This window comes from Tribolium castaneum, chromosome 4 (assembly GCF_031307605.1).
Source record: "Tribolium castaneum strain GA2 chromosome 4, icTriCast1.1, whole genome shotgun sequence".
Classification (NCBI taxonomy): Eukaryota; Metazoa; Arthropoda; class Insecta; order Coleoptera; family Tenebrionidae; genus Tribolium; species Tribolium castaneum.
In genome coordinates, this window is record NC_087397.1 from 9,380,953 (window position 1) to 9,394,471 (window position 13,519).

Genomic DNA, 13,519 nt, shown 5'->3' on the forward strand with positions numbered 1-13,519 from the left:
ATAGATTATTTAAAAAACTAAACAAAATTGTTTAATAATAATAAAAATTTATCTTAAAAAACATCAAGTGTTAAAAGCTACATCCAAAAATGTTATGAAATATATAGGGTATTTCATTAAAAAACATAAGTTTGTTTTGTAATTCATTTCTGAAACATTCTCTACACTCGAAAAAAATTTAGTTAATGCGATTATTTAATAAATAATAGTCAGTAATGAACCTTTGAGACACTTTGTATATTTATAATAACACCTACTTACATTTACTTATTTTTTTCGAACCCCACTGAAGTACCTACAACATCCCTCCATTCTTTTCCAAATAAATAAAAATAGAAAACACAATTCCAATCACATTTTGCAATAGAGAAACCAATGGGTTATCCAGTTATTTAAAAAAATATTTGATTTTATTTTTTCATACTATTTGCTTGTTTATTTGAACCAAATAAACATTTTTACAATTTAAGGTAAGATAGTAAGTCTGTCGATTATCTGAAAATTAAAGACTGCGCCTGTTATAAAGCAATTTGATTTTATAGCGCACTAAACAAATTAATGTGTTAGGTACTTTACTGATAATTTTTATTTAATATTTGTGTAGGTGTAGCAACTGAACCATGAGACATTTTGCCTTATTTGCTTTATTCAATTTTGGGGTAAAATTCCGATTTCTTACAAAAATTACTTCAATAATATATTCATAGTTTTCAGACATTGTGATTCATTTGCCGGATGGGAGCATCCGTGGGAAACAATCTGTTACTTTAACACACAAAAAATTCTATAGTTTCGAAAAAATACCATATGCTGCTCCCCCAATTGGAGAATTAAGATTTCAAGTAAAAAATTGTTTCAAATTATTATTTAGCAAAACAGGATTATTTCAATTTAAGGCCCCGATTCTCCCGAAAAAATGGGACGGTGTATTGAATACGACAAGAAGTGATGCGATTTGTTACCAAGTAGCTGGCGATTTTTCCCTTGAATCGGAAGATTGCTTATATTTAAATGTTTACACCCCAAAAGTAGACGCACTTTTGCCCGTAATTTTTTACATACATGGTGGTGGGTTCATCGGAGGTGCATGCACAAGTTCAATATGTGGTCCTGAATTTTTCATAGATTATAATGTAGTTGTTGTTACAATTAACTATCGTTTGGGACCTTTCGGTATGTCGTTCGCCCACGTTTCCCCGGTTTAAGAAAAATTCTCAGGTTTTTTGTCGACGCAAGATACAGAAATACCGGGGAATAATGGATTAAAGGATCAGCAACTTGCCTTGAAATGGGCTCGGAATAATATTATATTGTTTGGGGGCGATCCGTCTAGAATAACAATTGTTGGACAAAGCGCTGGGTCAGCGTCTGTGACTTACCAAATATTAAACAAAAATTCGAAGGGTAATAAGTTAATAGAATTTCATATTTTTAACAACAAACAGGATTATTTTGGGCGGCAATTTGCCAAAGCGGTTCGTTTCTAAGTCCTTGGAGCTTCCAGAGAAATTCAAGACAAATTGCATTTCAAACAGCCAGTTACATAAACGAAACTTTTAAAACCAACAATGATTCGAAAGAGTTACGTAAGTTTTTGTTAACAGTGACTGCAGATGAGCTAGATAAGGCTTCCTATCGAGTGCATCAAACGGTACCAATTTACACAAATCAAAAATGTTGATAAAAAAATAACTTGTTTAGGAAACCTTACAAAACCGCCAAATTTCACAAGGTTATTTCTACGCACCAGTTTTAGAAGTTGAGCACGAAGATGCATTTATAACTAGGAAAATGTTTGGCGATTTAAAAATCGGAAACTTTGTTAAAGTGCCCATTATTATTGGCATTACATCAGAAGAGGCATTAGAGGATGCTAACGGTAGTGTTTTTTGCTTGTCAACACCAATAATTGTATTTTTAAGACTTGTCTTTATTAAAAAATATAATGAAAACGTACGATGATAATTTAGACTGGTTGGTTCCCCATGATTTAAATGTCAAAGACAAGCAAAAGCGTAAAATGATTGGTGAAATAATTCGAAGTTTTTACACCGGAAGTAAATTGCAAGACGACTTATCTGCAGGAATTCGAGTATGTGACATAATCATTGTTCCAGTCTGAAATCTGAGTTAGTTTTTCAGCGACAATTCTTTCACGAGATCTGTTATCAAACACGCTCAGCTTCAGTCAAAATTTACAAACGTCTACTTTTACCAATTTTCTTATGATGGAATGATTGGAAACGTTTCAACTTTGATCAAAGGTGATTGTACAAATTATGCACACTATTAAAAACAAATAATTACAGGAGCTGGAAAAGTGGCTCACACAGAAGAATTACGATACATGTGGCGTATAGATTTTCAAGGGTATAATAACACAGACATTGAACAGTTCCCTGAAGACGATGTAGTTACACACCGACGATTATTAACACTGTGGACAAATTTTGCAAAGACTTTGTACCTTATGGTCGGTTTTACGATCACAAAAGTTTAAACATATTTTTCAGAAACCCAAACTCTAAGAAATTCGAAATGTTGGAAAATATTTCGTGGCCAAGTGTGGCAACTGGAAGACCGAAAGATTTGTTATATTTAAACATTGACAAGGAATTAACAATCAAAAGTTACCCCAAAATTGCGGCCTATTTGGGATGGAATATGATTTACGATTTTTTTGGTGAAGAGGAATTTGATACTTTTTAACCAACACATAATTTCACATATCCTGTACAATTTTACGTTTTCTGTAGTTTCAAATAAAAATTAATTTAATAACAGTGTTCCAATTATTGCGCACCTATTTTTTATTTATCACAAATTATCTAAACACTTATCAAACACAATAATCATTTGCTCCCAAGTGCGTGCATCTAACATGTTAGCGAAAATTTTCCTATTACTCGTCTTCAAACTATCGTATATTCTGGTAATTATTAAAACATGTTTTCACATAAATCAATAATACAAACTAAATTATTTGAAGTGTTCCAATGTTTTGGTGGAACTTCCTAACGGCATAATCCTTGGACGTGAAGATAAATCATACACTGATAAACCCTATTTTATTTTCCAAAAAATTCCATATGCTGCTCCACCTGTTGGAAATCTTCGGTTTAAAGTAATAATTTTTTGACAAATAATAATTTGTAGCAAAACTTTTTTAATTAGGCACCAAAACTCCCTAAAGACTGGGAAGGAGTTCTAAATTGTACATATCTCGATAAAATCTGTTATCAAGACACGACTAACTTGCCAGAGGAGTCCGAAGATTGTCTCTACATTAATGTTTACACACCAGAAGTATTAATTGTTATTTTTTAACAAGTTAATTAGCTTGTGGTTATTTGTAGCTGAAAAATGCCTCTATACCTGTTCTGTTGTATATTTACGGTGGTGGATTTGTTGAGGGTCATGCAATGCAGTACCGACGAGGCCCTGAATATTTAATTGATCATGACGTTGTGATTGTTACATTTAATTACAGACTGGGAGCTTTAGGTAACTGACAAAAGTGTGATTTTTTTTACAATTTTTTCAACTGAAGGTTTTTTATCGACCGGAGATGCAATAATACCCGGAAATAATGGCTTAAAAGACCAACAACTGGCCATAAAATGGGTCCATGATAATATCCATTTGTTCGGAGGGGATCCCAAAAGAGTGACTTTAGTGGGCGAAAGCGCAGGTGGTGCTTCAGTCAGTCATCACATTTTGAACGCAAAGTCGGAAGGCTTATTCCGAGGAGCGATTATGGAAAGTGGCACTGCGATTAATCCATGGTCCCTCCAAAGAAACCCGAGACAAAAAGCTTTCGCCTATGGTGCGCTTTTTAATTCGAGTTTTAACGAAATTGATGATTCTGAAGCACTTCTGGACTTTCTACTCAATTTACCAGCTGCTGATTTAGATAAAGTCTCGCCCTTACAATCAGGATGGGTAAAAATGTGGCTAAGTGTTTTGCGAAATATTTGTTTTGTGAAATACAGGCACCAGTTATTGAAGTTGAGCATGAGGATGCTTTTATTACGAAAAAAATGTACGGTCTTGTGCAGTCAGGGAATTTTGTCAAAGTGCCGATTTTGATGGGAATTAATTCCGAAGAATCCCTATATGAGGCTGGAGGTATTTACTGAACTTTTGCGCATTGATATTAATAGTTTAATAGACTTAGATTCGCTTAAATCGGAATGTGAAATGTACGACAGCAACGTGGATCGTTTAGTACCTGAAGATGTGAGTGTAGTTCTCAACAATGAGACTATTGTCAAGTTTGGGCAAGCCATCAAACAAATTTATTGTGACCACGAAAATTTTATCGACAATATGAGTGCAGCAGTACGGGTAACCTACAAGTTTTTTATTGTATTATATTAAATTACTCAATTTTCTGGTAGTTTTCTAGTGATAATAGCTTCACACGAGCCATTATAAAATGTGCCGAAATGAAATCACAATTCACTGACGTTTATTATTATCAGTTCTCTTATGACGGCATAATGGGGAACGTTACTATCAGTATTGAAGGTGAAAGTTGTAGTGTCTTCTATTTTTTAACTTCTAGTACGTTCACACAGGTGCTGAACACGTTGCACATGCTGAAGAGCTTCGCTATGTGTGGCGGACCACTCGGGATGGATATGATAATTCTGACTTGAGTAAATTTCCCCCAGAGGATGTTCTGACCCAACACAGAATGCTAACACTTTGGACCAATTTTGTTAAAAACTTGTAGGTGAAGAGGTTTTTGGAAAAATTTTGACTGAATTTTGTAGAAACCCCACACCGGACACAAGTGATCTTTTACAAAATGTTACTTGGCCTACGGTGACATCGGGAGGTGTAGGCGATTTTTTATATTTAGATATTGGAGAGAATTTGGAAGTTAGGAATCATCCCAAAGCAGATACCTATCACAGATGGATTTAACTTTACGCTATGTTGAACTATAATGATTTTGATACATTTTGAAATGTAATAAAATTGATTTGTCTTGATTGCTTTGATAAAAACTGTAAATTTTCGTTTAAACGATATATAAAAGTATAGATAACAACATGAATATTTGGTACTCTACCATATGCAGTACCGTATCAACAAATTTTTTGAAGGAAAAAATTTAAAATATCCGTAAATTGAACCGGATTTTAGGGAAAGTAGATTTTTGATTCTTTTCAAGGCCTGTTGACGTACACATAATTTTTTTACATCAAGAAATTTAAAAACGCTGGTGTTTGTCCTAAAACGACGAATGAAATCAAATTTGTCCTAAAACCATGATTTTGACTATTTTTTAAATTTTTTAAACACAACAACTCACACAACATATACCTAAAATAATGTGTTGCGGATGGATGGCAGTTGGTCCGCTAACATTTTAGGCATTTTCCACAGACAACAATTTTTTGATAAAGCTTTAATTTAGATATACAGCGTGTCTCACTTAAGACTTTAGAGCTTGATATCTCAGTCATTTGTCAACAGATTGTTATGAAACTTAGAATGCACATATTTTACCTCTTCAACATATTAAAAATTGGGGTCTTCGGGCTTTTATTTTCTTTTTATTAAATTCGAAAACTTTAACGATTTTTGAAAAATTCGCATAAAACACGGTTTTCAACTGACGCTCCTGACATTCATCAATAAGCTTCATTTTTGTAGAAAAACATTATTAATTCTTCCTCTACAACAAACTAAAAAATTGGAATCGAGAGACTTTTTATTTTCTTTTTATTAAATTCGGAAAATTTAACAATTTTTGAATAATTTGCATTAAACACGGTTTTCAACTGACGCCTCTGCCGTTTGGATTACATTCAAAAATAAGCTTAATTTTTATGAGAAAACATTACAAAATCTTCCTCTACAACTTAATAAAAATTAGAGTCGCGGGAATTTTTATTTTCTTTTTATTAAATTCGGAAGATTCAACAATCCTTGTTGAAACAACTTTGTGTCTCATAATATATAGATTGCAAATAAATCAAATTGTAAATTTAATTTTGTTGTAATTTCTTTATTGTTGTGATTATCTAGGTACATTGTAAACCTAATCTTGTTTAAGTTACGTATTGTGTAAGACCCTTTTATGTGGATGTGAGCGGTGAAAACAGGAAAATTACGAAATGGCGTTTTTATTATTTTATTAGACTTGCGATTTTTACAGAAATGTCAACAATTTGAAATCAATACGTAGTATAAGGTGGGTTTCCATATTGCCCATAAAAGCTATCCCAGAACCCCATATGTTCCTGTTCTGGAGATTCACCAACAACCAAATGTTCTCCAATATCCACAAAAGACAAACTATTATTAAAGGGTTTCCAGATAATATCTTGCAACACAGGGTCTTGCTCCGGAGTGGGATTCCTGCAGAATAAAATTAGACTTGCGCATTCACTTACGATTAAAAACTTAAACTTACGCATATTTGATAAAGTTAGTCCACAACTTTACCATTCTAGTGCGTATAACAAAATCGTGATCAGACGATGGTTGATGATTGGAAACCCAGTAGTAACCCAATTCTTCACTATGTGTTACACCTAAATGTGCGAAATTATACTTTTGACTGAATAACAGAATAAAACAAGTACCTGAGTTAGTTCGGTTGTAATTACCCCACAATCCCCCCTCGTATGAAAACCGGTAGAAATATACAGGGGCGTCATCTTTCAAAAGCCGGCCAAATTCTGTAATAGATCGCCCAAATTGGTCATCGCTGAGGAACTGAAAACTTATATTTTAGCCCCACAATTATGATCAATTGTCACAAAATACCTTCATCAACTCGACGTTGGCCATACTAACAGGCTTCCAGCCGAAATAATGTTGCTTTAATTTTTTGGCAGCTTCCGATTTCTTGCTGCTGTCAATATTCATGTCAATTGGCAACAACATGGTATTGTCGAGATCAAATTTGACCAGATAGAGACGGAAAAGAACTGGAATTTTTTTATGATATTAAATGTAAAAAAGTGGGAGACTGTTATAAGTACGTTCGAAATTAAATGTCCCTTCCAGAGAATTGAACCCAATGACTATTGGTACTTTATGGAATTTTTTATTGGATAGTAGTTCGTGGCTTCTTCCGGAAAAGAATGCACCAGGGTGGTCATGCTCACTCACAGGGCCCATGGCAAACCCGTCTCTGGGATTGTTCGAGATTAGGGCCTAAAATTTTGATTCAGAAATTAACAATTAATTGGAAAATATTGCCTTACTTCGGATATGGTCGCAGACGCTTTAGTTTGGAGGTAGGTGGTGTTAAGTTGCTTCAAACTGTCAACAATCGAGCGACTTGTTGAGTTATCAATTTCCAAAGCTTGGGCCAGTTGGCCAACAACTTGAGGAACTCGTCGACTGTAAGCCCACAGACTTAGAGACACACCTGACTGTAGTATAGCCCTATGGAAAAGTCCTAAAAGAGACGTAACTTTGCTGTTTAAAATAGTAATTACCTTCAGATAAGGGTGATTGGAGGTGATAGGCCACTGACGCAGATCCGGCACTTTGGCCAGCAAGAGTGACCTGTTCAGGGTTCCCACAGAAATTCTTTATGTTGTCTCTCACCCACTGAAGGGCCAGGACCTGGTCTTTGAGACCGTTATTCCCAGGAGCTACGTCGTCACCAGTACTCAGAAATCCCAAAACTCCTAAACGGTAATTGAACGTAACAACAACAACATCCTTCTCGAGAAGATAGTCAGGCCCGTAGAGGTTGTAAGAGGAGGAGCCTCCTTCAAACCCACCACCGTAAATCCAGACCATGGTGGGAAGCAACTCACACGAGGACGATGGTTGCTTCAATGGTCAAGTCAGTTTTCATTACAACAATTTATTTTATTCACCTTTGGCGTGTAAACATTTATGAAGAGACAATCCTCGGAACCCATCACAGTGTTTGAGCCTTGAACACAATCTGATCGGTCTTCTGTGGCGTCCCAGACGCCATCCCAGTTGCTTTTAGGGACAGGGGGCTAAAAAAATTTGATAAATATGTGAAAGAAAAAACAGAAATGTTACTTCAAATCGGAGATCGCCAATTGGAGGCTCGGCAAAGGGAATTCCTCGGAAAGAATAATAAGTTCGGCCTTCTCCCACTGTTGTGTCCACTCTTCCTCTCACTTGACCATTTTCAAGTTGTACTACTGGAGCATCTTGAAACTTTTCCTAGATTAATATTTTTTACTCAAAGGTTTTATAATTACCAAAGTGGCACTAGTCGCAAGACCCAAAACAAGGGAAAGAGAAAGTACGTTTCTTAGGACTAACATTTTACTTACTGGACTAAATAAGCTGCTCTGTCTAAAGTGCAGCTTGTATTTATATAAGTGAAGGAGGAAGTATTTATTAGGAATCAGATAATAGATAAGATTTTTTCCTAATATGCTTCTAAAGAAGAATGAGGTGGCATCTGGATTTATGACTTTCATAAAATAGATTAAATGATTTTTCTTTTCGCAATGACTGGAAGTTTTTCGCAATTTGCGGGCGATACCTCATATTTGGAGAAGACAAAAGACACAAAACCCTTTCTGTTTTATTTAATTTTCGTATTCAAAATAATGCTGTTTTTTCAAGTAAAAATAATCCATGAACTTTGACCCAAATGCGTCTTTTATATCACCCAAGAAAAAACATGTTGTAAAATTTTCATTGCGTTGCTTATTTTTATTATTATTTATTATTTTATGATGTTTGATTGGATTGGATTTACTTATAGATAGAAAGTATTGTTAAATTATAATGACGCTGATGAAGTAATTTCAATAATTTAGTTTTAAAATATTTATTTCTTGATTATAATCTATAAAAAATAACAAATTGTTATATCGTTAACTATACTACTTTATGTAGGTGTTAAAGTAATATGGTATTTTTAAGAGTTGTTATAATATAACCAATAATAAAAGCCTAGGAAAAAATCATGTTAATTGTTGAGATATACTAAGATATTTAACATAAATATAAAAACGTCTTCAGAATCCAATTATAGTAAAAACAGATTTATTGTTAGTTTGATCTGCTTCTAGTTTTTTAAGGTGCCTAATAACCATTAAAAATATTAATTTTACAACCGTGCTATTTAACTTTCGGGAGCACCTGTAATAATAAGATTTAACTTTATTATGACATAAAATTTTATGAGTATCGTATATCAACGAAAACATTAAAAGGGCGTCATTAAATTTTCAAAACAATAGAATTTGTGTGACCACGTTTTTCAGAAAAAATAGTAATAACAATAAATGATTACTCATCTTAAATTTTCTCCAAATGAAATCTATATTATGATATGGTTAACAAAAATGACACGCGTTTTTTTTCAATATAAATTTATTGCTCTCAAGTATACACAACAAAATAAGAAATTCATTTGGACTTAAACTTGGACTTGGATCTTGCACATAAGTGAAAAGTATGGTTTTTGAATGGAGATGTTCTCTAGCGCACAAATAATTTTTTTCGATATTTTTTAGCCTGAAATTATTGACAAATTTAAATCAATATTTACAAGAGAAAAATTAAAATTTACTGTTTTAGAAACGTTTTTAAAATAAGTTGTTTCTTTGTATTTCGTTTGGGGCTTTAGAACAGAAGAATATTCTGTTCCCATCAGCAGGCAGTTTCTTCAAATTAGCACACAAATAAAAATTAATAAAATAAAATATGTGTCAGTTGGAGATTTTTACGGGTTCTGCACACAGCTCGTTTTTCTCTTCAAAGAAACATTTGGCATCTCTTGTGAATAAATTTTGGTAAATAGATTTCAATACCAAGTTTTAACTTAGCACTGTAGATTATCACTTTTTGATCAATTTTTTCATTATTTTGACTTAAAATTCATCAACTGCAAGCAATTTAAGCAAATGAACCAACTGCTCGAAACGCACATATTTTCATTATGAAAATTTTATGGAAATATTAAAAAAAAGATACTGCCACCAGAGGGTTTAAGTCCTTTCGAATTTATGGCCTGAAGCTGTGCTTTAGACACATTTCAATAGGTATGAAAAATAAAACAAGATTTTTCATTAATATATTTCGTGATTTGGTTAGAAACGTGTGGGAAAGGTAATGTCGACAAAAGCTATGAACACAGTTTTTCTATAGTTGATTTTTTTTGGGCAAAATTAGAAAAACAAAATGGAATCTTAGTTAAGATTCAGTTGTAATTTATTTATCGTATGACTTTGAAAGTTGATTGTAATTAAATCTTCTGTAAGTTTAGTTTACGGTCAAAATAAAAAACAGTTCATTTATTTTTGAATAAAATTTTCTAGTCTTTTAATAAACCGTCACTTTTAATACGTTTAAACGAAAATAGTAAGAGTGGTAATTTCAAACTGCTGTAACTTCAAACTTGAATAGGTTTTCCTTTGTCTCAACTTTTTTTTAATTTAATAATAGTAATATTCATAAAAAAGTACTACTGTTACAGAAGTTATTACTGAAAAAAAATCTAACATAATACGACGGTGACTGGGAATTAATTGTACCTAAGTTTTTTTATTTAATTGACTCTGAGGTCAAAATTATTGGCTTTGTTGTAGATATAGGTATACAACAACATTTCTAGGAAATTTGTTACTTATTTCTTGTCTCAGACACTTGCTTTGTTATCTTACCTTACAATTTTTTCACCCCAATAAAACTTTCTCTTTGCTCAATAATTTTTCTTTCAGAGCATTTTTACATAAATTTAAGAAAACACACTTTCATAGAAATGAAATAAAACACAAAAATTAAAAATCGAATTTTATTATTCTACGATTCTCCACTATTTTAATTATACAAAAATTAATACGTGTCATAAGGTGGATTTCCGTAAAGTTGGTAGATCTGGTCCCACAAAGTCATGCTAGCTTTATTAGGATGTTGACTTAGTAATAGTTCATCACCGATATCGAGATAAGTGAAATTAGAATCGGTGGTTTTCCAGATGACTTCAGAGGACGTGAAATATTTTTTTGGCGTTGGATTTCTGAAAAATTGGTAACAAAAAAAATAAAATACAACATGATCATGTACCCAGTTTTTGCAAAATCTGTCCACATTGAAGTCATTCTTTTCCTCATAAGCAGATCCGATTCGGAAGGACTAAACTTTGATCTCCACAAATACCCCAATTCTTCACTATGTGTTACGCCTTGAAAATAAAAACATTTACACTATACTCTAGTGTGTTTTTGCTTAAACCACTTACCATGTTGCGTCCTATTCGCAAAACCCCACAATCCACCCTCGTATGTAAACTGGTAAAAGTAAACGGGAACGTGCTGTGACACCAATCGGACAAATTCACGAACTGGCCGAACAAACAAATCGTCACTCAAATACTAAAAAATAAAATTGGCAATTAGCAACAAAATGTAGTTAATTAAGCAACACCTTCATTAATTTTCGGTCAGAAAGTGCGATCAGATATCCGTTGAAATAATGCTTCTTTATGTAGTCTGCAGCAGTATCTTTCTTTTCTTTTTTTGCGTTTAAATCAATTGGTAACAATTTTGTGTGGTCCAGGTCGTAGCGCAAAAGCCAAACTCTAAATAAGGCTAAAATGTGAATTAGATTTTTTGCGAATTTATGTGATAACTCAGTTACTTCCGAAATTAAAAGTGCCTTCTAGTGAGTTAAAACCGACAATACATGGGACTTTGGCAAAGTCACCATTAGACAACATTTGATGGCTTTTTTGAGTCAAGAATGCGTTGTCGTGTTGGGGCTCAATAACTGGTGAAAATATAAAACCGTGTCGTGGATCGTCTTTTAAATATTGCTGAAAAATAGATGATAAAAAAATTAAACTCGTAAAAAATTAAGCTTACGAAAGCCACAGCTGATGCCGCTTTTTCTTGCAAAAGTTTATAATCCACTTTTCTCAGTTTATTGACCATTTCTCGCGTATTACTCGTATCTATCCACAAATCGTTAGCTACAATTTTTAGCACTTCTGGACCTCGTCGACTGAAAGCCCAAGGAGTGAGGGATACACCAGATTCCAGGATAGCCCTATGAAAAAGTCCTATTTCCTCATTATTATGTTTTCTTATTTAATCGTTATGTGGGGTGTTCAGTACTATAACAAAATAAGTCCATGATTTTTAGGTAATACACCCTGTATATTTTTCCTAAATGACTAAAATTGGGCTTATTTTGTTAGAGCACTGAACTCCTCAATCATTTATTAATACGGTTACCTCGAGACAATTTTGATTGCATGTGGTAGGAAACAGAAGCAGACCCAGCACTTTGCCCAAAAAGAGTCACTTGGTTTGGATCTCCGCCAAAAAATTCGATATTTTCCTTGACCCATTTCAGAGCCAGGACTTGGTCTTTCAATCCGTTGTTACCCGGAATCACCAAATCGCCCGTACTTGAAAATCCCAAAATCCCAGTGCGGTAATTAAGAGTTACCACAACCACCCCTTTTTCCAGCAGGTGGTCGGGGCCGTACAGATCATAGGTGGCAAAACCGGCCTCGAAACCACCACCATAGATAAACACCATCGTTGGCAACAACGCCTTGTAATACTTGGAAACCTAAAAATTGGAATTATTTTTTGCCTGAATATTTTTGGTTTGTACCTCAGGGACGTAAACGTTGAGGTTGAGGCAATCTTCGGAACCTATGGCAGGGTTTCCTTGGACGCACACGTTTCCGTCTTTGGTGGCGTCGAAAACTCCGTACCAGTTTTGTTTAGGGACAGGTGGCTGTTAAAATTTGTTTTTTATTTTTGATTATTTTTTAACATTAAAAAACAAGTTTCAAAAGACAAGTTTTGAAGCACGAACTCAGTTTCAAAAATTTTTAAATAATGTCTTATAAGACGAATTTTTTATATTATTTTTTGTAATTTGCCCCATTTTTGCCGTTTTTAAACAAAAATTGTTAATTTAATCGATTTAGGAATTATTGTGATGATTGGTAATGTCTCAATTTTGGGAGTGAAAAATTGATTTTTATGGATAAAAGTAATCTTACTTGAACACTCCGTGAAATTTATGAAATTGGCAAAAATATGGTCGCAAATTTTGCTTCTTGCCAATCTAAAAATTTTCGTAAAATGTTATGATTATTAAAACTTCGCACTTGATGACATTGCGTTTGTTAATATGTCTATTAAAATGAAGGCAAATTACAAAAAAAATTACTTCAAATCGGAGGTGTCCAATTGGTGGTTCCGCGTATGGTATTCCTTGATAGGCATAATAAACATGATTAAGATCCACTGTTTTAAGTATGCGACCTCTCAATTCACCGTTTTTGATTTGAATAATTGTTGTGCCGGTTGTGTGGTTCTGAAATTTTTAATTTTAATTATACAAAGTAGGAAAAATGTAATTTTTACCGTATTTTCACATTTCACTAAAGAAATGACGAGGCAAAAAGAGAATAAGTAACCTGGTAAAGACATTTTTAACAAATAACCGTCGTTCAGGTGATTTGTATATTTAAGTAAAAGTTTCGTATTCATAATGATAAGCTTAGTCCTGATAAAATTCTTCC

At 33.5% G+C, this 13,519-nt stretch overlaps 2 protein-coding genes across 2 annotated transcripts; one reads left to right on the top strand and one right to left on the bottom strand.

Moving 5' to 3' along the window:
• Nucleotides 1-563: 563 nt before the first annotated feature.
• LOC661668 (uncharacterized) lies at nt 564-5,000 on the top strand. The gene is made up of 20 exons (XM_015985372.2): nt 564-659; nt 708-842; nt 897-1,173; nt 1,219-1,404; nt 1,446-1,651; nt 1,702-1,879; nt 1,923-2,092; nt 2,135-2,264; nt 2,310-2,463; nt 2,514-2,708; nt 2,785-2,932; nt 2,990-3,124; nt 3,175-3,306; nt 3,357-3,504; nt 3,551-3,942; nt 3,993-4,128; nt 4,172-4,347; nt 4,401-4,530; nt 4,581-4,734; nt 4,779-5,000. The coding sequence occupies exons 1-20, from the start codon at nt 621-623 to the stop codon at nt 4,930-4,932; spliced, it is 3,375 nt and encodes a 1,124-aa protein (XP_015840858.2). The 5' UTR covers nt 564-620; the 3' UTR covers nt 4,933-5,000.
• Nucleotides 5,001-6,132: 1,132 nt separating this feature from the next.
• LOC107397408 (uncharacterized) lies at nt 6,133-13,519 on the bottom strand. The gene is made up of 20 exons (XM_015985367.2): nt 13,362-13,519; nt 13,165-13,311; nt 12,598-12,723; nt 12,210-12,552; nt 11,838-12,034; nt 11,614-11,788; nt 11,401-11,564; nt 11,216-11,348; nt 11,041-11,158; nt 10,811-10,993; nt 8,217-8,475; nt 8,032-8,172; nt 7,857-7,985; nt 7,467-7,809; nt 7,230-7,426; nt 7,005-7,179; nt 6,787-6,950; nt 6,603-6,735; nt 6,431-6,551; nt 6,133-6,375 (listed from the first exon to the last, which is right to left on the bottom strand). Exons 1-20 carry the CDS (start codon nt 13,485-13,487, stop codon nt 6,192-6,194), a joined length of 3,558 nt encoding a protein of 1,185 aa, XP_015840853.2. The 5' UTR covers nt 13,488-13,519; the 3' UTR covers nt 6,133-6,191.

What these genes read in the sequence shown, in the direction of transcription:
- LOC661668 (XM_015985372.2), top strand. Translation starts at nt 621, where the DNA reads ATGAGACATTTTGCCTTATTTGCTTTATTCAATTTTGGG. An exon ending in CGTTTCAACTTTGATCAAAG is followed by an intron (nt 2,265 to 2,309) that starts GTGATTGTACAA and finishes AAATAATTACAG; the next exon opens with GAGCTGGAAAAGTGGCTCAC. An exon ending in TTGGAAATCTTCGGTTTAAA is followed by an intron (nt 3,125 to 3,174) that starts GTAATAATTTTT and finishes TTTTTTAATTAG; the next exon opens with GCACCAAAACTCCCTAAAGA.
- LOC107397408 (XM_015985367.2), bottom strand. Translation starts at nt 13,487, where the DNA reads ATGAATACGAAACTTTTACTTAAATATACAAATCACCTGAACGACGGT. An exon ending in TAAATGTTTACACGCCAAAG is followed by an intron (nt 7,810 to 7,856) that starts GTGAATAAAATA and finishes TGACCATTGAAG; the next exon opens with CAACCATCGTCCTCGTGTGA. An exon ending in ACTAACTTTATCAAATATGC is followed by an intron (nt 6,376 to 6,430) that starts GTAAGTTTAAGT and finishes TTTATTCTGCAG; the next exon opens with GAATCCCACTCCGGAGCAAG.